Source organism: Parasteatoda tepidariorum, chromosome 12 (assembly GCF_982258835.1).
Source record: "Parasteatoda tepidariorum strain Cologne lab strain chromosome 12, Ptep-v5.0, whole genome shotgun sequence".
In the NCBI taxonomy this organism is placed as follows: Eukaryota; Metazoa; Arthropoda; class Arachnida; order Araneae; family Theridiidae; genus Parasteatoda; species Parasteatoda tepidariorum.
This window is the reverse complement of record NC_141766.1, coordinates 34,900,302-34,924,631: the sequence shown is the minus strand read 5'-3', so window position 1 is coordinate 34,924,631 and position 24,330 is coordinate 34,900,302. Positions and strand designations below refer to the sequence as shown.

The 24,330-nt window shown below is 27.0% G+C and overlaps 1 protein-coding gene across 2 annotated transcripts; it reads right to left on the bottom strand.

The window, feature by feature from the left end:
• Positions 1 to 1,314: 1,314 nt before the first annotated feature.
• Positions 1,315 to 21,289, bottom strand: capt (adenylyl cyclase-associated protein 1). Of its 2 annotated transcripts, none has more exons than XM_016057190.5 (14): positions 21,082 to 21,289; positions 19,817 to 19,852; positions 18,351 to 18,449; positions 16,502 to 16,579; positions 15,331 to 15,384; positions 13,929 to 14,021; positions 11,471 to 11,553; positions 9,490 to 9,598; positions 8,140 to 8,287; positions 7,281 to 7,414; positions 4,215 to 4,335; positions 3,299 to 3,384; positions 2,769 to 2,912; positions 1,315 to 1,667 (listed from the first exon to the last, which is right to left on the bottom strand). In XM_016057190.5, the coding sequence occupies exons 2-14, from the start codon at positions 19,823 to 19,825 to the stop codon at positions 1,587 to 1,589; spliced, it is 1,239 nt and encodes a 412-aa protein (XP_015912676.1). In that variant the 5' UTR covers positions 19,826 to 19,852; positions 21,082 to 21,289; the 3' UTR covers positions 1,315 to 1,586. The 2 variants fall into 2 exon arrangements, with proteins under 2 accessions (XP_015912676.1, XP_015912677.1); XM_016057191.4 differs by having other exon boundaries at positions 21,107 to 21,177.
• Between the last annotated feature and the right edge of the window lie 3,041 nt (positions 21,290 to 24,330).

Below are 24,330 nucleotides of genomic sequence, written 5' to 3'. Positions count from 1 at the left end.
AACAAACTAACAAATAAAATTTAAAAAAGCTGACGTATAATCACATTCTATCAGAAACATGCTATTATAAAACTCAACATTCGTTAATAAAATGTTCTTATTCAAAAAAATGTTTTATTCAAATCTCTTTATTAAATTACAAATAAATTTTTAATTAAAAAAAAAAGGATTAGCAATCAGTTAATAGCGAAAAAAATATGAATGAGATTTTACTTTATGCACGCGCAAGTCAAGTTCCTTGTAAGTTAACCACATTTAAATATTTCTTCATTGTCGCCAAATTATTTTTTAAAAATAATAAATATTAATTTTTCTCGACTCCTACCAAACAAAAACTGCTGAAATTTTAGATTTTGCAATAGAAAAATACGAAGATTAATATGGTATAAAAAAAATTTATACCTCATAATTCATAACTTTTTCATCTACAATTAAATTAAGTAATAAAAAATTATTATTTGCATGACATAATCTTTGGCTAAATGAGTTTTATAAGTGAGTGCAATTTCTTTTTGAATTGTTTAATTAGTTTTAAAAATATGACTAAAAAAGCAAATAGTGAAATTAACATTAAGGAATGCGAACTTTGGATCGCTTTCCTGACCAAACTATGGGGACCATATTTCCCAGAGTGCGGTTACCCCCTATATTTTGAAGGTTAAGAATCCAAATACGTTTAAAAAAAATGAATGTTTATTCAGAAAAAGTACGTTTTTGTGTCCAATATTGTAGCTTCATTAATAGTTAGCACTAAATAATTTGCATATTTGAAGTCACCCCCAGGAACCATTAAGATTTGCACTTAGTACGTGAAAATCCGATCATTAGAACAAAAGTTATTCAGGGTGATATCTTTTTTTTTTTTGCTGACTGTACATAAACATATTAGCAATTTTCTAGGTCAAGATTAGATTTAATTATTGTAATTTTAAATAATGATGTTCTTATAACATTTTATTTGTTAAATATCTTTTAAGAAAAATTTAGACTGATCTGCTTTGAAACGTTAATTGATTTCATAAGTAAAAAAAAATTATTAATTGTAGTAAAAAAGTTTTGCTTCCGTTAACTAATTTTTAATCAAAAATGTGATCCCTTTGGGTGATGCTAAATTAAAGAGACACTAAGTTTCCTCACTCACAATGATAAAGAAATTGATATGATGAAATGTTATTTTACTTGATGAAATGTTATTTTACTTTTAAAATCTTATCTCACTTTTGTGATAGTTTTTGTAAATTTAACAAAGAAAAACATATGAATAACAAAAAACGATTAATTAAATATATGAATTACAGGCACAAAATTCCCAAATTTAATCAAAAAGTTTTATTAAAGACAATGAGTTACATTATGCATTTATAATGAAATTCAAAATTCGTTTCAGAAAATCATACATCAGCAAATTAGGTTAATATATTAAGTAAAAAATTTTGTAGGTAATAAAAATGAAACACAGCAATCAAGTCTAAATTAAACTCGTACATGGTAGCAATATTCGGAAAATGTAGTAAAAAAGTTCCACTGCTATGCAAAGTCATTTTAATACAAAACAGGAAAACAAATGAAAAATGACGAACGTGAAATTAAATGTTATCCACCACACTGGATTTTAATTTACCATTTTCTATTACAGACATTATTTGTTCAGGCACCGGATATTCCACCTATAAAGAAAGTAAAAGCAAAATATAATTATCTACATTAAAATTTATTAAATGGCAATTTTTTTTTATATATATATGTTACCGTTAAAGTATATAATGCTGCTATTTCATAGAATACCTAGTTATTCTATGAAATAACTGATTGTGTCCGTTGAAGTGTGTAATATGTTATTAATTTGACACTTTAACTAGTTATTCTATGAAATAACTAGGTATTCTATAAATTAACTAATGAGAGACAGTTAAAGTGTAAAATAAACAATTTATCTAAAATGAAATAACTAGGTATTCTATAAAATAGCGGATTTCATACTTTAACGGTAACATATACACACAGTTGAATCATGTTTAAACATAAATAAGGTAGAAGCAAAACTTGATAAAATGAAAACATAGTAATAATCATTAGCTAATTTACTTAGAAGCATAATATTAAGAAGTCCAGTATTATGAAGTAAACAATCAAATTTAATGAAGAGAAATGAAACAAAAGAAAATTTTTACTACAAATTTATAAGTGCACAACACACATTGAGCCCCTTAAGTTAAAATCTAAGTTCATTAATTACCTTATACCCAACTGTACTCAAATATTGCAATCACTTAACCAATGTATTTAAGTTAAGTGTTAAAAAGAAAATAACCTTTACGACTCTTCTATTGCATTCTTATTAGTTCTGGCAATGAAGAAAACTTGAGCCAATGTCAAGCAAACTTTTAATATGCTAATTATAGTTTGATATGTCAAAGGCTTATACCAGAAAAGATCCCATTATAATTTAGTTCACTTAAAGTAGACTTCTCAAAAATATTCTTATACTAAAGATTCTTTACATTTCAAAATTTTATACTTAGTATCATAAAAAAATCTTGCTTTCTAAATCAAACCTCATGTTATATGTATTAAATAAATATTTTCTTATTAATAAATCAAGTTATAGGTGTGATGTAACCACAACTGCACCAAACAAATGTCCAAATTGTAGTGTAGAACATTGTAACCACATTAATATCGAGCAATAGAAAATTACTTGTAATGAATGAACAATAAATTTAAGATTTATAATTAAACGTTTTTAATAATGTGAATTAGCTACTTACATAATCTCCATCAGGCTGCATCATACACATATTTAAAGAAGAAGACTTGGATGCAATTAACTGGACATGCTTTGACTGTTCATTGACAAATATTTGGATATTGTCACTATTAGCACAGTTAATTAATGGAACAACTCCTTCACACTAGAATCATAAAAAAAGGAAAACTTATTTAAATTCTCTGCATAATCTCAGCTAACAATTCATTTAATGAACACATTATATTAAAAATTTTAAAAATAAAATCTAGTCAGTTAACTTCATGGAAACTTAGCATGCAAATATCTCGTTTGGTTCTAGAATGAAAGGAGTGTGTATAACTTAAAGTGCAAATAGTTTTAAATGATACACAACAGTTGATTCAGGACTGTAGCTGAGAAGGGAAAAAAAGGCTCTGAGATATTTTATAACTTTTTTAAGTCTTCTATAAAAACATTTTCCTTTAATGATAAAGCAGCTTTGGTGCAAACATACAAATTAATCAAAAAGAAATAATAACGTATTTAATATATTTGTGAAAAGCAATTTACTTGAATCTTGAGGCCTTCACATCTTATTATTTCAACACAGGAAATGACATCCCCTCTAATTATAATACTGACTTTCTTGGAAGAATCTAAGAGTAGAAAAAGAAACATTTAAAAAATTTTCATTCATAATTTTTCACAATTCTGTGAAAAATTGTCGCATAATTTTTCGCATTCACAATTTTTTTTATAGAGAAAGAGAAGCTAAATCTTTAACTGCTATTGATAATTTCATCATGAAATTGCATTGCCTATTCATTTATAAGTTTAAAATTTGAGCTTTTAAAATATTGTTCTGTGACATAACTTATTGTTACATAATTTATTTTCACAAAACATCAAAATAAAAGCAATGAGAAAGACCAAATTTATTCACAGCTTGATGGGTTAGAATTTCTATAAATAAAAGTCAACCTTTTTATCCTACAAAATTCAAATTTAAGTTAATAGAACTAAACAAATTTCAAAATTTTAGGCAAGCATCTGATAGAGTTTGTAAGTTACATGCCTTAATATAACTCTTACACATCCAAACATTGTTTTTTGAATGTATATAAAAGAAAGCATATGAATATAAAAATTTTCCAGCCATGCTAATCACTGACAAATATAGACCCAAAAATTTATTACATGTACCATAATTTTTTAAAATATAAAAATCCAAAAATACTAAATCAAAATTATTTACATAAATAAAATTGTCTTTTAATCATAAAACTCTTTATGAAAAATTCTTTCTTTAGTATATAAGTTTATATTACTTTTAGATCTTTAACAAACATTAATAAAAAATTTTATGTGACATTTCTTTTATCTTAACCATTTAAACACAGTAACTGATTTTAGAAAAAAGCATATCATATAGTAAACAATTTACTCTTTTATAGAACTCAATAATAAATTTTAAATGCATACATACCGATAACAATATTGTTAATTTTGTTAAGAATTTCTAAGAATGAACTTTGGCAGCTATACATAGCAACAGACTCAGACATTTGATTGTCAAGAGTCAGTGATGGATTATCCTTTTGATGCTCCTAATAAAATAAAAAGAAAAATGCATGAAGAATAAAATTTAATCTGATATATATCAATTGAAATATAATACAATAGAACAAAAAAAAATGAACTATATAGTAGACAGTTAAAAAACGAACATTGATTAATCAGTTATTTCAATTTAAATAATGCAAATAAACATTCCTTTACTACAGGGTGATTATAATTAAAGTTATGATTTCAAAAATTGATCATTTTAAAACTACTCATCAGAATGGCCTGATATTTTAACAGAGCAATCGTGAGGCAATGGAATTTTGTTTGGGATTTTTGGAGCTATGCAAAATTACTCTGCCATAAAAATACAGAGCATCAGCTCTTTGCCTGAATGCTTCATCAAAACTCTGACTATAAAGGATAGAGTTTTGCTCTTGAAGCTTTTTTATAAGAACGATGAGTGTACATGAACTTATAGCTGTTAGGAAGTTTCGGACATTAAAATGAATGAAATAAGAGTTCAATAACCCCAAATGGTCTGCGAAAAATGATTGCTAAATTCGAAAAGACATTTGACCTGAAACAGGATAGAGGAATGAAACTAGTTTCGGCAGAAGAAGATGAGGCTACAGCATTATAAGAACAGGCGAATAGTGATGCTGGAATCAGCAGTGCAGAGGGAATTGGCCAAATGCTGGATATGCCGATCAGCATGGTGTGTAAAGTCCTAAAGAACATCTTGAGCTGTTACTCATACAAGAGAGCTCATGTGCAGCACTTGCTACCTGCTGACCTGAAAGCATGTGCACGTTTGCACTATGATAGCTTTCCTGGACAGAAGTTGACAATGAATGGCCATGGAACATTCTGTGGTCTGATGAAGCTCACTTCTATTTGCAAATCTGTAAATACGCAAAATTGCAGGATATGGGCGACCAAGAATCCGTTCCATATACAGTCATTACCTTTTTACTCTGAAAAGGTCAATGGTGTGGTGCGATATAATGGCAGTTTATCACCAGCCCGTTTTTCTTCAAGATCACACTTACAGGTCTTGTTACCTGCACTGTTACTGGCAAGCAATATGAAGCACTTTTGTAAAACCATGTCCTTCCAGCAATTCAGCAGTGTCAGTGTGCAAGTCGCACATTATTCATGCAAGATGGCGCTCCTCCGCACATTGCTATTCCTGTGAAGCAGTTGCTGAGTGCTCATTTGGAAGATGATAGGATCATAAGCTGCCATTTTCCAACAACCAGATCACCACATAGTTAGAGTAATCAATTTTCAATAATTTCAATTTAAGACTTCAAATTTGAAATTTACAGAATGTTACTTTTATATCATATTTAAAATTATTAACTAGAATAAGTCTTTTACTCTCCTTTAGAATAATATAATTAATCTAGTTAATAAATTGCTTGAAAATTTAATTTATAGAGGGTTCACGCAAGTATGTGGCGACAGTTGTCGCCAAATGTTGTACAACTGTCACTAAAATCATAGTAATGGATGACAAACTTATCGCCTTGAAATATGCTTGAAATTATTAAAATGGTAATGAAAAAAAAATTTGTTTGCATAGAATTCTATGCATTAAAAAATTTGCACTAATTTTATGATTCTACACGTGGTAAGGAATTCAAATGTGTGGCATTCTAATGAACTAAATGAAAGTGTCTTGTGAAAATTCAAATTTACACGTTGTATTTTGCATTGATGTACTGACAGCATAATTGTTTATCAATATAATATTTTTGCTCATTTAGATTGGACTTTAAAATTTTATAATTTTCAGCTAATTAATTTTTAATATACTATTCTCTGAGGTGATAGTGACATTCACCTTTGCATCACTCTGAAAATTTTATGTGCAAAAAATCTATATCAATTTATACACCAATCATGTTTTATATTTATTATAATTTTTTGAACTAGCATTTTTAATTTAACTACCTATTAATGAAGAATACCACACCTTTATAGTAACTAAATTCAAGAAAAAACTTACTTTTTACAAGAATCGTGATATTGGATTTAAAAATTGCATGAATATGAATTGCAATATTGGATTTTAAAATCTTGTGAATATGAATTGCAATATTGGATTTTAAAATAGCGTGAATATGAATCGCACTGTTAGATTTTAAAAAGACAAAAATACAAGTTGCAATATAGAATTTTTAAATTGCATAGATACGAATCACGATGCATAATTTTCAGATCGCGTGAATACGAATCGCAGTTTCCAGCACACCAAAAATCCACCAAGCCAAAAGAGTCAAATTGGCGGAAGAATCACATGCATGTAAACATCTCATAATCCGAATTTAGCAAAGTTTTAAAATTTCATCAGATTATAACTTTTAATTTGAAGAAGTCTGCAAACCAATGGTTTCGGGTTTCATGGGAAAATCACAGGTCATGCTTCTGGTTTTTAGATCTGGAAAAATCATGCAAAAAACCTGGAATACAATCACCCGTGTATTTTGTTAGTTCTTACTTTTTCCCATTCATTTAGTATTTAATTTCTATGCTGAATTTATTTGATATTATTTTAGCTTTTCTTTCACTTAATTTTAATCAATACTAATAAATAAGTACTTTAATAATATTTCAATCATTATGGGATAATGAACTTAATAAGTTTCAGGACAGATGGCTATTAATAATTTTTGATGTCTACATGAATCATGTAAGAATTACATGAATTATGTAATTCTTAAGTTAAATTTTTTTTTCTCGAATTCGTCTATCATATTAAGTTTTTGGAGCACTAAATCTTGGTGGTCCAATTGGACCACTAAATTTTGATTACTGGTGTCACATGCACAGATTTATCAATGTAAAAATCAAACTTCAAAAAAGTTTCAACATAAACATCTAGAACTCGAACATAAATAGATTTTTCTTTACCCTTTTATATAAAATGAATGAAACAAATTATTAATAATTTATTAAGATTATTAATGCCATATAAACTTACAATAACCCACTTTCTACCCTCAAGAACAAATTTAGGAGGATACACTTTAGCTTGAGGTTTCACAGCACCCACAGATTTTTTACCAGGTTCAAGTTTTGTTCCAGTTGATCCAGTTTTGTTGACAGGTTTCAATCCTTCAAAAAAAATAAATAATAATAATTAATTTGTAAAATTAATGGTTTAAAAATTATAGCCAAAGTTATTTATATTTATTTATAGACTACTATACTGCCCTGCAATTTAAAAATCTATGTAAGCGATAAAAATTCTAAATTGATATTTTTAATTATTTGGCATTTGGTAAGCTACATAATGCAAAATAATAATAATTTCAATAATAAATTTTTTTATCAGTTTTTTGAAATTCCATTTAAGCGTTCATAGCATTAGTAATAGAAGGAGAAAAGTTGTTCAGCCACATTTCTTGGATCAATTGTGAAGAACTCACGCTTTTTCAATAGTACAGTAGTATAGCATTTATTAATTAAAAAAAAAAAAGAAGAAGAAGAAAAACAGTCATAAAGACCAAACGTTCAAACCTATTTTAGTTTACTATTCACTTATTTGTGCCAGGTGTTTCATTATTAGAATTTATTTTTCAGGAACAAGGTAGCTCTACCTACCATAATATATTAATAATAAAAACAATTATATTTGGACCTGAAATTCAAAGCACAGTGTTATCTTTAAAATAAAGTGATAGTTAACAGTAAGAAATAATTACTTGGTATAAGCAACTGTGCACTACCACTTTTTTCATAAATAAACCATTCTTTGCGGCTAGGCATTAATGAGTTAAACACTGATATAATGTATCAAATTATTTTCACAATTTACACTAATACTGTAATAAACTTACGACTTGTAATGCCAGTTCCTTGGTTGAGCTCATTGATAAGAGCTTGTCTTGCATCACTACCACCATCACCAGCTTCAAAATCTTTAATGAACTCAGGTGCTGGAGGAGGAGGGGGTGGTGGTGGAAGTCTTGGTTGTAACATTCCACCCTTTAATAAAAAACAGAACTCAGAAATACAAGATGAACAATTTACTATGATGTCAATAACATAAAAATTGTTCAAATAAAGAATATTGTTAAAAATTCAATATTAAACAGTACACTTAGTTCTATTTCATTGTTTTTCTTTTTAATTTTTTAAGATTTCAGTTCAAAATACATGTTTCATATTGTTGGTCCAGAAAAAAAATTATTTTTAAATTTATGCATTACTATTTGTTATAACTGTTTTGTTGGATTTGGTGGACTTTCAGACAATATGGTTGCTCAATTTTCGAACTTTCATTCAAGATTCAAATTTTAACAGGATCCCAGTTAAGAAAAGATTCATACTTATTATTTTTATTTCGCATTTATTTTTTAAAACATGTTATTATAAGGAGTGGCAAAACTTAGTCGTGTTTTTATTGAAATATTACCAACCTTTTTCTTTTATATTTAATTCGTATTATTATATAATGGGTTAAAAAAAAAAAACTACCTACTCAAACAGATGTTTTATAACTCTGTTTGGAATCATTTAATTTGCACCAATAATGAAAAAAATTCTTTTACAAGAAACCCTTTAAAAAAACATTAAAAAAAAAATCTTTTTTCATAAATGAAACTAAAATGGGTCAATTATCTTTCATTTGATGAATTGGAAGGATAATTTCAGGAAAAATTACTCTGGCAGCATCAAAATGATTTAAACATGTCAGTGTGCTACAATATGTTTTAACTCCTCAAAACGTTTTTATAAAATCTCTTGGTGAAAGATAAATAGAAGAGTATAAACTTTTTAACTCATCTACATGTGCATATTCTTTAAATCTTCCTAGCTGCATTTTTTCTACTTAATAAAAATTAAAAAAATACTTAGGATATTTTAAAAATAATATTCTAAAATGGCACATTGCTTTTTAAAGAGAACATAAAAAAGACAAAATTTTATGTTGTTTTACAAATATCTTTAAACATAAAACAGATTTACAGTTAACAGTTCTAAGTTATAACAAAATAATGAATTTCATAAAGGTCTAATAGGTTTATTACATTCTTTAAATGTTTGAATTAAAGTTTACCGTTCTGTGTAAAATATTTTTGATATTTTAAATTTTTAATATTATTCCTTCAATTTTGGCTATTATTTTATTATTATACCCAAAGAAATTTTTTTTTATAAAGATGCCAGTAATTTTAAATCCATACCTGAGCAGCTCCCCATGTAAATCCTGTTAGAAAGTAGTGTTTAACATATAGCTCAACTTCATCCATAATTTGAGCCCATTTATTAACCCAATTGGTGTGTTTTGCATTGCTAAATGAGAAAAAGCAATAAATACTATTAAAAATTGTCTATATTAAAAATATAAATAAAAGTCTTATATTTTAAAGAATAAATATAAAACATTCTGTGCATTTTACTTCGTTTCTTATTAAATCAGCAAAAGTTAAAAGTTGCATAATAATTATTTCACAAAGAAAATAAAAATATTTTTGTTCTACAGAATTTCTATTCAAATAGATGAAATAAAAGTAGAAAGGTTACTTGGTCTACAGCAGGCACACTTTGTTCTGGTTTAAGGCATAAATATTTTCACAAAAAAATCTCTAATTCTTTTCCTTGTTAAATACTTTTTTAATTAATAAACAAGATTGATTTATTATTGGAATTTGAAGCTTGATTTTTAATACTATTATCATCTGACAATCAGCACTACTAATTCCTCATAACAGATAGAAGGGGGAAGATAAAAGAAACCTCTTTAACTATGAAGAAAGTTATCCTTTGCTTAGTTTATTTTTCAATTTCATACTAAACATTACTAATTAAATGCTATTTAATCAAATATAAAACATTATTTTATGAAAATTGATGTTAACTATGGTTATTTTTTTATGGATTAAATGTCATTTAATTAAATATAAAGCATTATTTTATGAAAATTGATGTTAGTTATGGTTATTTTTTTATGGAGCGATGTATGTTATTATTTTTCTTAACCTCAAACATCTATCATAGAGAAAAATCCGTTTTTCAGACTAGTATAAATCCAGAAAGTTCAGGACTTTCAATTGCATATAGGTTTTTTCTCACAAACTAAGAAATACATTTTAATGCCTCTTTTTCAACATTTTAAATAATGTTCATCATACTATTTTTATTGCACTATTTACCGTAAACTATTTTAACTGCTCAAAAATTCTTTTTTTAATATACCATTACCATGTTTTTCAAATTATAAAGCATTGATTATTCAATTATAAAGAATTAAGTAAATGACATAACAATTAAAAAAAATGAAATTGATTTTGAATAATTATTCATAATTCTTTATTCATTATTCTGAATGGCAAATGCCCATCTCTGCATATTACTCATACTTAGATATACTTTATACATACTTCAACAAGCATGTTTGATCTCAAGTCGATTACAGGGGCGATTGTGACCTAATATCAAAATCTCTGAAAGTGAAGGTTGAAAAGCAAAGAAACCTTGAAAGTCACCATAGCACAAAGTGCACCTTAATGCATTTAAAATTGAAATGATTTCAAATGATAATAACATGAATAATAAAAAAAATATTGTGAAAGATAATAACAAAAAGAACCAAATAATATTTGAATACGAATACTACCCCTTGATTAAAAAATTGAAGTGAAAAAAAGAGTAACATCTTTTACTCTAAAATCAGATATATACGAATGCGCGAACACTGTTCGCGGAAAATCTTTTAGTTTTACTCATCATGAAAAAAATATATATATTTGTTACATGTTTGCATTGAAATGTTTCTGAGCGACTTCCAGAGATGATTTTAGATATACAAAGAAATCTAAGTAAAAGATAAAGCAAGGTAAATCAGAAACTAGTGTTATATCTATCCTTTATAAAACTGCTAAATTTAAAGAAATATATGCTGGTATCAGCAATTTTCGAACCAATTTTAATCAAAATTAGAAAACAACAAATTTTAATCTAAATCAAATTTAGGCAATGACGACAGTATCGAAACTAGTTACAATAGGCAATAAATTGCTAGCAAAAAATATTTTGAGATTTTATGTTGAGTAAATGTTATGTTGAGTAATGTTAAAATATTTTGAGTTATTTTATTTTATATAAGTCTGCTTAGAATCAGGATTTAAAAACATAATAAACATTTATAATGGAAATAATACTAACCCTTTATGAGAAACAAGTACACGATTAGCGTAGAACTGTCCAGACTCCTTCATGTCTTTAATGAATTGAGTTGGCGTTCGTTTCTGTAAAAAAAATTATGTATATATCAACTTGAAAACAATGTTAAGGTGTGAAAAATATTATTTTTTTCAGGGTGGCTACTCAAATCAGGTTTCAAATTTCCCTGATTTTTCCAGGTAAAAATCTTAAAATTTCCAGGTGTGTTTTTTTCTTCCTCACAAAGTGTAGGATAGGTACTTAACCCCCAAGAAAAGTGTCTTAAGTAGTAAAGTCAATATTCTAAAGTCGGGGTGCACACCATTTTTGGGTAATGGGCTATTAGCACAACAGGTTGACTAACAAAGAGCCGCACGCATATTTAGTCATATTACTGGCAAATGTGGCTGAATGGTAGCGCTTCGCGCTCCCGTGCCACAGGTCCTGGGTTTGATCCTCGGACCGGGCAAGGTTGACTCAGCCTTTCATCCCTTCAGTGGGTTGATAAAAGAGTACCAAGCATGCTTGGGAACTGAACACTGGGGGTTCGCGTTTGGCTGACCAGAACATCTGCTCCTGCACCCCAGAGCCCATGGTCAAGAAAACTGAGATGGGGACAGTAGGCCTTGGCCCTCTATGGGCTGTCGCGCCACTGAGTTAAGTGGCAAATATGATACTTTAATAAAAACATAAGTGTTCCAAGCACTAAATTTTTTATCAGTAAACAATGTAACAGATTTGCAGAAAATTGCTTTAATTATTAGAATTATAATATATTCCCTTTTTATCAATAATTGATTTATCAATATCCATATATATGAATATATATATTAAAGAAAAGAAATATAACAAAAAACTGTAATGCTCATAGAATGGAAGAGTAAAAAAAATACATACTAATTTTAATGAATAATATATATTTTAATTAAAGAAAATTTATAAGGTTTAAAACTAAATCAAAAATTAAAACAAAACCGTTACAGTACAAAATAAGATTCAATATTCATTTGGTATAACACTTCAGATATTATTTCCATTTCTTGATTTATTAGAGGTTTATACAAATTAAAAAATAACATTTACAATGAAATATGCAGGAATAAATTGCATCAAAAAGTGATTATTTCAAATGCACAATTAGAGACACTTGTGCCATAATAAAATGGTAGTTAAAAAAACAGGATCATTAAAATCATGCAAAAAGATTAGATTTCACTAATTTTAATGCAACCATTCTTGACTTCGATAGCTACTTCCTGATTTTGCCAAATATTTAAAAGCGTGTATATGCATTTATAGGCATTACATTTATGAATGCATTTATAAGCATAAATCTAGCTACAAGACTTTTGCGTGTAGTTTTAATAGCCACTTCCTCTGTTAAACTAACTTATTATTTTAATTAAAATAATATATGCAATGTAAAGTACATATGCAGTTTTCTTTTTAAGTAAATTTAATAAAAGTTGAGGTAATTATTCACCTCTCAGTTAGCAGATACCAGCAGCTATTATTAACCATGCACATATTTAACATTACATTTTTTTCAATCAATCACTATGAAGTTAAAAACATGTAAAAATGAATATACAGTAATTATCCCAATCTGATTCATAGTAATACTTCTGTTAATTCATTGAATACTGATTCATATGAATATTTCTGTTGTAGTAGATTTTAAATTTATTATTTATTCCAACACTGAATGATTTTTAGTGTCTTTATACCAAGTATTCTGTTGATGCCACAGATGCACTGCAGTGGGTAAAAAATTTAAGAATCATAAGACAAGCAGATTGGCAAATTGAAAAGTATTAGTATATTTGATAACAGTGATTCATGAATTGTAACATTGTCAATTGACGACACGAATAGTGGTGCGCAGCAGACATTAATAATCAAAAACTTTACAATTGCAGTTATTATGTTCATTAAAGTAATGGTTGTTTTATCGCGCGTGTCTGAGTTTAGATTTACGTACAAATATGCTGGCCTTCGGCCTGAACGATACAGTAAGAGAAGTTCTTTAGTCATACATTATTTTCAAGCTTAAAAAAGTATGAGGTGAGTCAAAAACTTTAGTGAAATAGGTGTCACAGAATGTAAGCTGCATAACAGATGTCATTAAAATGATCAAGATATAATACAATCCAAGAAATGTAGCTAAAACTAATTCTTGAAAAATAATTAAAAGGTGATGCTATTTTGATTACAATAGGTTTTTGGGCATTCTTATTATTTGTTGATTAACAGAAGTGCCAGTATAGTCTGCGTCTGCAAGCAATTTTTATGATCTACAAAACATGAAGTAAGAAGTTTATTAATGTATACAACTGTGACTCGTACAACAGAATTTAAGACAGGTTTGTATTTAATTAAAACAGGTCAAATCATAAAAGTATGTAAATGATTTAACAAACTTTTATTCATAAAAGTAAATCAATAAACATACTATACTTACTATAATAGGCCAATTAAGAGCCACAATACTTTCACTAATCATGCTGAGGTGATTGTAAAATGCTGAATTTTTGGGGTTAGCATCACGAAATTTCTATAAATTGTATGAAAAACAACAATAAATATCAAACTGTTAAAATCAAATGACAATATGATATCTTGAGAAATATGCATTGGATCATAAATCAAAAATATACTAGTGAATTATTTTTAATGTCAATAAATTAGAATTTCCAGCCTTAATTCTGTAGGGCAGGTTAACTTCAAAATCCTTACTAGTAGTCCCATTTATAAATGCAAATTATGATTAATCAGTAAAGAGTAACCTAATTTGACCTACAGAGTTTTGCCTTTTTGTTCATAGATGACGCTATAATTGCAAATTAAAAATGGTGTAAAATGATTTAAATAAGAGGAACTCGGGATTAATTTGTTTGCAAGGGGGCTATAACATTCAGAAAAAGTACGACTTTTCCAGATTTATAAAATTTTCCTACTTTTTTACATTATCCCTGATTTTCCAATTTTGTGGTCATTCTGGTGTGATATTTTGAAAAATGTATCTAATAACATCAAACTAGACCTCTACCCCATCCTTTGGAGTCACCTTAGCCTCAAATTTTAGGGCAGGGGTCAAGCTTAATTTCAGTTTTGATTTTTAATTTGATGCACATATTTCTTTACTTTTTGTACACATTGCATAACATCTTATAAATTGTTTATTAGTTCATGTTCAGAATGTAAATGTTACTTCGGAGACACTGACACTTAAAAAAAAAACACTTTAGATAATTAAGGACTGCTTGCAAGATACAAATTTAAAAATGCTTGATCAGAATGATCGACACAGGTTAGAGACTTACTGTCAGCAGTGATGGCTGTAATTTATCTAAAACTTATAGCAATATCTTTAAAAATTTATCATATAAGATTAAAACATTATTTGACAATCTAAAAAAATTTATATTTCTAAAATTCAAACTATTTAGATTTAAAAAATTTTTCACATAATTTTTATTTTAAAAATAATAATTAATAAATATCAATTGAACTACATTACTAATTTAAATGTTACTATGAAAATTTTTTATGAGACTGCCCACTATTATAGTTATATCAATTTCCTAAGAATACAAATAAATCCCTACATTAATATCAAAATACTAGGCATGAGCAGTGTGAACAGTAAGACATTGGCTAAAAATAAAATCAACCAAGCCTAAACAAACTCTTAAAATTACAATGGTTATATGTTATGGGCTTGATGTTTAAAAGAGTTATTAATTTGAGAAATTACAATCCTTCCTAGCAAGAAAACTGAGATTTGTTAATAAATAGCTTAATTGTTTTATATCTTTACCAAAAAATATTAAGAACAATAATGTAATAAATAAAAACTATACCTGAATAACTTCAAGGGCTTTGGTAAGGGGCTGTGATAGAAAAAATTCATTCTCCTAAAATCAAAAATACATTTCAGATCAAGAAAAAATTTTTAAAAATTTCACAAAGAAAAAGAAACTTTTTATAAAGAAATTGTCAAATTAAGTCTCCAAAAATTGAAAGAAAAGGTTAACGTATAGTATGCCAATAACATTTCGTCGTTAACTATTTTGAATAATGTCATCAATGTTAAGTTATTTCATTACTAAATAATCATTCTCCTGTAACCATCCTTTGTCGTTGCAAAAAAAAGGAGAGAAAATTATATTGCTCATGAGAAATATTTCAAACAGCTACATCTTTTGATATTTTCATTTAGAGAAGATGGTTACAAGACCCCACAAGGTGAAATGACACATTAAATGTTAGTGTCATGTTCGTTTTCTCGATACAACATAAGAGAACTTACATTTAAGGAGATAATGCCATGTTTCCTATAAAGCGATGTAGAGGTGTTTAGGGATCTATTGATTGAAACCAACGAAGAAAGTGAAGTAAGATTAAAAACATCAATTTGGTATTTTTATCTATCTAAAAAGGATGAGATTGGCATAAAAATGCTAAATGATTTAAAATGCTTCATGAAGACATGATAAGTCATACTCCCTTAAAAGAAATTTCGAATTAGTGCATGCCTTCCATTAACAGACAATTTTTTCAGTCCTTAGAGGGTCTGCTTAACCAAGATTTCACAGTACTTCTTTTCTAGACTGCCACTGAACAGTTTTTATCTATATCCTAAGATAGATCAAAAATTTAATTTGATATTACCAACTCAACATCAGAAAGTGTTGGAACATCTTATAGTCAACATCATAAAAAAACCTATTTTCTATTGTTTGGATGGTTAAGGCAAATGAAATACCTTAACATAACTACAAAAAAATACTTTTCATCCTTTTTCTCTACAGGGTGTTTAGAGTACCCTCTAATCAAGGTTAATGGTACAATACAATTTTTCACTGAATTTCACATTCAACGAATAATAGTATAGAGGCATTTATTAAACATAGGATAAATAGTATAGAAACAGTAAGTACTTCTACAAACTAAAGAGGAAAAAAAAGCTGACAAATGAAATTATTTAATTGTAAAAAAAGAAAAGAAAAAACAGAAAGAAAATAGTCTTACATTTTCTGGAGCTGAATTGTAGAGGCAAAATTCAATTAACATTCGGGACTTGTCAAAAGCATCTTTTACCATAAAGGCCTGCAATAAAAATCATTACATTAATATTTATTCCTATAATTTAGTGATGAGTTCTGATATTTGTAATTGAATATTAACATGCAAATTTTTATCTTTAAATGAATGTTGAAGTTTCCCAATCTCATAACAATAAGAGACAATCTTCAAAAAAAAAGAAAAAAAAAAAAAAAGAAAAAAAACAATTTTCATGAAGTTATTATATAATGTGATTCTGCAATAGAAGCCTAGACATTTTATTAATATTATAACTATAATAAGAAATTAAAATGGTATGTTGTGAATTGAGGTGCAGAGAAAAACCTAAATAAAACCAAACTAAATATAAAAATTTCTAGCATTTCTGTTGGTAGTTTTAAACTTGAATACTTAATGAACAACAATGATAAAAAATAAATTCTTCAACAGGAAGATTTAATATTTTATAAAAATTCGCTAGTAAATATTGTACTTTCTATAATAATTAAGAAGTAGTTCAGATTTCATTTATATGTAGAACCAAGTTTACTCTTCTTTAATTTAAATATTCTAATATCTTTAAGTTTCAAAGCAAAAATCAATAAATTTTATGGTATTAACTTGGCAAAAAATAGGCTTTGCATATCTTCATTAAATGATGCTTAGAACAATTCTATTATTTTCAGCGAGTAAAAAAAAAATATTTTAATATTGTAAATCAGAACTAAACTAGAATCTCATAAATGCAGCATGATATTAAAGTTATTCATTATATTACAAACATTCATTAATGCAGATTTTTTAGGCTACGAGTAAAGTTTTGATACATCATGCATAATCATGTCAGTCAAAAAGAGAAATTCAAAATTGGAAATAATATAAGCACTTATATTTAGCAAAGTAAAATTTTTTTATATAAATCTTAATCTAAAGAAGATTTTTTTAAACCTTTATTTATAATAACTTAAACTATTAACACACAACATACTACAATACTGGCAATAGCACCATCTGTTGAGGAATAAGAGAAGAATTTTTGCTATTAGCGGATATTTTATCGCCAATTTTTTTTTTTTTTCAAATTTCTTCAACAAATACGGAGAAATTTTAGAATATACAGGTAAACAGGAGATAGTTGTAAAATACAGGAGTTTTCCTTCAAAAAACAGGAGACTTGGCAGGTATGAGTATGCTATATAAATTTATGAAATTTCAGAACTAAGACTTGAATAAAAACAAGGAGTTTTGCAAAAAAAGTAATAAAGAAAAAATTTAGTCTTGGTAAATCATCCTTTGGGTAAAAAATTTACACACAAGCAGACAACTTATGATTAGAATACATAACGATAAATATCAGAATTTCATGAAATGCATAACACAAGCTTTTTTTCTAATAATCCCTAAAAGTAACACACTAATTATATTAAAATTTGAAGCATTATTTTTTCAAAATAAATATATTAATTAGTCAAATCCATAATGCTTCAATGCATAGTGCTGCATGAATCTACAATAAATTTCCATTTAATTGGTTTAAAATCCACCAAAATAATTTTCTTACATAACCAAAATACATTTTTATACCAGTCGACAGTTAAAGCAGAGCGACCCACTTCTTGGAAACAGCTTAATTTCTGATTAAATTGCAATCAAATTCTATTAATGAATTCTGAATATCTTATTTTCAAGAATATAAATTCCGACCAGATTTATTGCTGATTATCCAATATAGTGGCCAGATATGCCAGATTCAATATGTTGATTAAATATTTATTGCATCTTTAAAAATTATGTAAAAAAATAAATAAAAACTTACAAATTCAATCATTGGTTCACCCAGTTCAGTTGATAGTGCCAAAAAGTCCTCAACATTGCACCTCATCATATCATCAAATGCCAGGACCTGAATAGGAACCTATTGGAAAAAATTGTAAAAGATCATTATTCTTAAGATGAAAACAGAATATCATTTGCAATTATGTAATGAACAGACAGAATTATGTAATGACAGAATATAAAACAAATTGTTCCATTCTGAAACTGAGTTTTAAAAAAATAAATAAAATAATAATAATAATAACAGATATCTATATTAAGTTTTTCTAGGCTTCAGTAATATTTTAGATTTCAATTATTACAATATTTAACCATCTTAAATGAAACCTTAATAAACGCACTTTTTCTTATGATTTATAATAATATAAAAAGAGAAAAATAAAGTGAAATCTAAGAAATGTAATTTAATTAGAAAATTTAGGTTCTATTAAGATTAAAATAAATTGTATGTAAAAAAATTGGATAGTCACAGATGCTTATTTGAAATAAATAAAAAAGAAAATTACTAATTAAAAATAGTTTAATTTTTCAAAAATAAACAATTCAGTTTTGTATTTACAAAAATTAATTTAAAATATCTATTAAATTAATCTGTTTAAAAATTGTAGAAAACATGAAAAATGTTCATACAAGCACTTTTATTAGATTAACTTGTTTGAATTTTTTCCCTACCAGATTGATTTGATAAAATATAGAGTTTATTGGAACAAGATTAAAAAAATACCATGCTGTGCCAAACACAGTTGTAATTTGTAAATACTAAGTAAAGATCTTATACATGGAACTGGAACTACAGTATAACTTTATATATGGTGTTTTTTTTTCTTTAGCTTGCTCAAATAAATAAAACCAGCACTTTTTTCTTCACTTTGATCACAAAAAATTAAATAGTTATTTTGTGTTTAACCTCCTTGCTACATTTTATTTTTAAATTTTTTCAGTGTGTATTAAATAACATGTCCTTAACGGGGAAAACAGAAATGTCCTTGGAATAAAAATAAGGATTGTTTCCTATTTTGAGGTGTCCCTTAGAAGAAGTACAACTTTTCCTAAAAATAATAATAATAATAGTTTATTAAGAAAGAGTATAATTTTGTGACTGATTCCTTAACTTAAATATTATCTGGACTAATTAATAAGCATACTTTAGGTTAGGTCCTCAAAATGTTAAAAACTAGTCCTAGAACGTGAAAATCCAAATCAGATCAAAAGTTATTATGATGTTAATTTTTTTACACACTATACACTAATTTTAATAATAAGTAAAATGAGTTTTTATTATGCCTTAAAATTTTGTGAGAGAAAGAAGCAGAATCTATAAATAATAATAGCTAAATATAAAAATAAATGGGTAAATATATGGTTCATATAAATGATTAAATAAAAATATATTTTGTTTTTTAATAAACTACAGATTACAAAAATAAAAGCAAAATACTTTACTACCTCACTCATGTTGCAGACTAGTTTTCACTCGGGTTTCTGTAAATAAAAATATTATATTTCAATAAAAACTACAATTGAAACAGAATAAAGCAAATTACAAAGAATCACAATATGAAATCATAAATTTAATTAGAAAAAATATTAAATTGACTAATGAACACAATGTATTAGGTAAATGTGTTAAAATTTTAACATTTATAATAAAGCAAGTCTGAAAATTTTAAAAATAAACATAACATATTGTGAAAATTTGATAACTCCATGTTGTAAGAAATAGAAAATCCACGAAGTTAATGAAAATTTCATTAAAATTTATTATATTATAAGATATAGCTTTTTTATTAAGAGAACAGCAAAAATATAAAAAGGAACATTATAATGACAAAACACTTTAATGAAAGAAAAGTCTTTTTCAGTCTAGTCATAGCTAATATGTGCTTAAATATATAAAAAATTTATTAACACAATGACATTTTTTCATTTATCTGTAAATCTAATGTCCTTTTCACAGGAAACAACAAAGTTTTTTGAGTTTCACATATGATTTTATAAATTTGAACAGGTCATGGTATATGTGGATAATTTGAGTTACAACATATTTAAAAATACAAAGAAAGGCTATGCTTGATTAAAAATAAATAAAACCATCATCTAAGTGATAAATCCTCAGAAATAAGCTTTGAGTTACAGTATATTGAAAAATACTTTTGTTCATAATTATTATTAAGTAATAATGCAATATTTGACTACATTTTAAAAGATCTCGCTCATGTATGTTTTTTGTTTATTACATAAATTAGCTGATTACTTTCAGATTCGATTTAGGTATGTAGATAATCAGATTCAATTTATGGAACACTTCAAGTAAAATGATTTTAATTACAGTAAATATCTTGCAATAAGGTAAAACTTGATCATAATTTAATTTCTCATGTTATTCTTTCATAAATAGGTAAATAATTGAAGTTTACGATCAATCTCAGCATCATTTCATAAAATTATTTTAAAATTTGGGACACAGATACGCAAATTGATATTAAAAATTAACCAATATGACACAATAACACTTTAATGTAATTTAATTGAAATCAAAACCACTCATAGAATGTAATGTAACATTTTCAATGAATATCACGTAAGAATGACACATCCCATCAATCAAAAAAGAACAATAAAGCAAATTAAGAAATGTCATAGTACTGAATCGGAAGAAAACATTACTTAATTGCAAGAAAAGTTATTAAATTAGTTATTTTTCAACATACCCACTATAAAAATTTTGACACACACCTAAACAAAACACCGGTGTCACTTGACAGAAACGAGACCGAGATTAGAAAGGAAGAAACTTGGAAGTACAGTATCCTGCTGCCATTTGTGACAAAATAGAAGAGAAAATATTTCACTAAATCGAATGCTTAGTATTCTAGTGGTATGTTACTATGCTAAAAGAGAATTAAAAAGTTCAAATCTGCTGCTTTGTTCTCGTGATATGGGAATTTAAAAAAGATTTTAATAATAAATCTTAGATCCAATTAAGCATTTCATCCTTTTTGTTTACTAGGGTTTACTTATAAAATATTTGCGATATTTTTCTTTCAAAATTTATTTAACTAAGAATTAGGGAATTTCGAAAATAATTTTATTACGTTAAAAGAATTTACAACGGAAATATTAAAAATCATCTGCTGATCTTCAATTCATAGTTCTTTTTCTCTTCACTGCTACTTCAAATTGGCGGAGAATGCTTAGAAGCGATTTTGCAATGCTATGAATGCTTATTGGAAATGTATAGACCTTGCTTCTGGAATGGTTTACTAGGATATTCGACTTTCCCCCCTCCTACTCGGGGCCCATTAAAGAATAATCTGCTTCAATTTCTCAAAAATTTCGGTGTTAATTTATGATTTATCATAAAAAAGAAAAAAAAGAAAATTCTATCAACTTTCATCTTTGATTATGCGGTTTTTAAATTGTCTTCATAGACAAGTTTGAACTTTCATTATTTATAATGATTTTAAATATACTTTGGTTTTCTAAGAAAATGTATCAGGTAAATTTGAGGGAATGCTTTCAAACCTTTTTGCGTTTCGTTTTTTTGGGTGCTGTGGGAGTTTTGGTGTATGTTGTATCTGATTTGACCGGTAAGCAAACATTGTTAATTTGAAAAATCCCTCGAACTCATGTAGTTTTACAGTTAATTTCTTCAAAGTGTAACAATAAATGATTATAAAGTTGGTTAGGTGTAATTTGCAAATGATTCTTCTTTCTATGCCTTGCATTTACAGATCGTGAGGTGTTTCTTGACAATTCACCTTTATGTAATTTTATTTTTTAAGGTAAATGCTTTTCACTCAAATTTTGGTATCTGAATAAGAATTAACAAAAATGTTTTTCTACAATTTATATTATTTTGATGTTCCAATGCTTAATACCACATTACTAATGGTTCGAGAGGGTGACGTTCAATTATACTAATTAACTAGTGCTAACAATACCTAAAGTTAGGAAATAAGAAAGAAAAATGTACTTTCTCTGATTAAACATAATTTTTTTTTTTTTTTGACGGATTCGGATTACTGACCCCCAAAATATATGAAGTAGTTGCAAACTGGGAGTATGGTCCTAATAGTTTGGTCAGGAGAGAAGTTCAAAGTTTGGACCCCTTAATGTTAATTTTACTTTTTGCGTATTTCACCATATCCCAACAATTTTTTAAGCGAATTGAAAAAATTTTGCATTCAAATTCAATTAATAAAAAATTAATAAATTGAAAATTAATAATTGATTTAAATAGAAAATACAAAATTTGAGCAAAATTGGTAGAATGGTTCCTGAGAAATCGATTTTCGAAAAAGTAGTATTTTTTATATAAGCAAAAGTTGATTCAAATCGTAGAGGAAGAAATGTTTCTCGTTGATATGCCGTAAACAGTAATTAATTAGATGTGTGAAATTTTATTCGTTGCAGGCGCATATGAATATGTGAAGGAGTTCTGCAGATCGAAACAGAAATCTTGGTGGAAAGTCTGTTTTCAGCTCTGCAGAGAAAAGAAGATATAGGTAGACAAACAGCAGCCATGTGTGGCAAATTTTTTAAAATGTATGTTGATTAATATTAGTTTCTCGGATGCAAATTTAAAATTTGTTAATTGGAAAATTAGTAAAAATTTTAGCTATTTTGTTTGAATTTTATATTTTAAGCCGATGGACTCACTCTTTTTCACAAATGGAGAAATTAGAGTTTTACCGAACACAGATGTTCACTTTAAAAGCATCTTCGAAGAAAAAAAAGTATCATAAGAAGAATTTTTAGAAGTCTCTCCATTTATTTACATACATATTAGCATCGAGTCCCCTAATTAACATAACTCTATTTTTGTCAGTAAAAGTATACTGTGGAGCAATTAAAAAATACGAATTTTACAATTTAATTGGCAAAACCATTTTAAAGTTTGCCCAATACGGGGCATGATATCTTCAGATTAAATACGAGGGTGCAAAAAATGTACTTGTATTTTTATTTGCAAAACTGAACATTTAAATGATTCAAATGCCAATCGATGCATTAATAATATTTTCGTATCAAAATGTCCTTTAAACGTTTCGTTAAATGTACGTGAAATTTGAAATTTTTATTATCGAATAATTTTTACGTTATGAGAGTCCGAAGCGTGGAAATTTTCTGAAAGAGCGGAGTCTACGACAATAATTTTTCTTCATTACAGAAATAATTTTTAAGCTTACAGTGTGTGGTAAATTGCATCATACAGTACAGAATACATTAATAACAGAAAGAAAAAAAAAACGATTTAGATTTACATTAACGTGAATCTGCACATTATGGTATCAAAATTAGTGATTTTTACTTCTTAGAAGCACACTTCTGAAAGAAATGATGTGAGAAAAGCATGAAGTATTAAATGCGTTTTAATTTAAATACTTTGAATGAATTTGTTTGACCTTCCTATCGGGGGGTGCTTGACCCCCTGTCAGGCAAAGTCTGGCGCCACCCTTCCTCCGACATGGTTTGATTTCTTTTTTCTGCCCAACTTTATGCATTAGTTATTTTAATTTCTTTCCCAGAGAAATCTTTCGAAATTTGTTTACATTTCATGTACGATAATCAAAAATATGCTATTAAATAACTTATTCAAAAGTTAGGTTATTGTTGAGAGATGAAGGGAAGCAATTATTATGTATGATTACTATGTTAGAACTATTAAGATGTCGCGCGTTTAAAATGAAAAGTTTATCAACTTTAACTTTGATTAAAGTTTTGATTCATAAAATGTCCTTTTTTGGAAATTAATTAAAAAATATCTAATCAATGGATTTTTTTTTATAAAAAAGAATTATTAAAATGAACTGCTCTGTTAAATAATACGGTTTAAGGGTAACGCGTTTGAAATATTAGTTTATCCCATACTCTTTCTACGGTTGTACGTATAATTTATTATTATCAAAAAAATAATTTATAAGTAAATTTTTTTTAACATTAGTCATTAAATATTC

Excerpts from the sequence above, each read along its gene's own strand:
- capt (XM_016057190.5), bottom strand. Across the intron at positions 4,336-7,280 it reads AGGGTAGAAAGTGGGTTATT|GAGCATCAAAAGGATAATCC; the intron begins GTAAGTTTATAT and ends TTATTTTATTAG. Across the intron at positions 1,668-2,768 it reads TGCAGCCTGATGGAGATTAT|GTGGAATATCCGGTGCCTGA; the intron begins GTAAGTAGCTAA and ends CTTTCTTTATAG.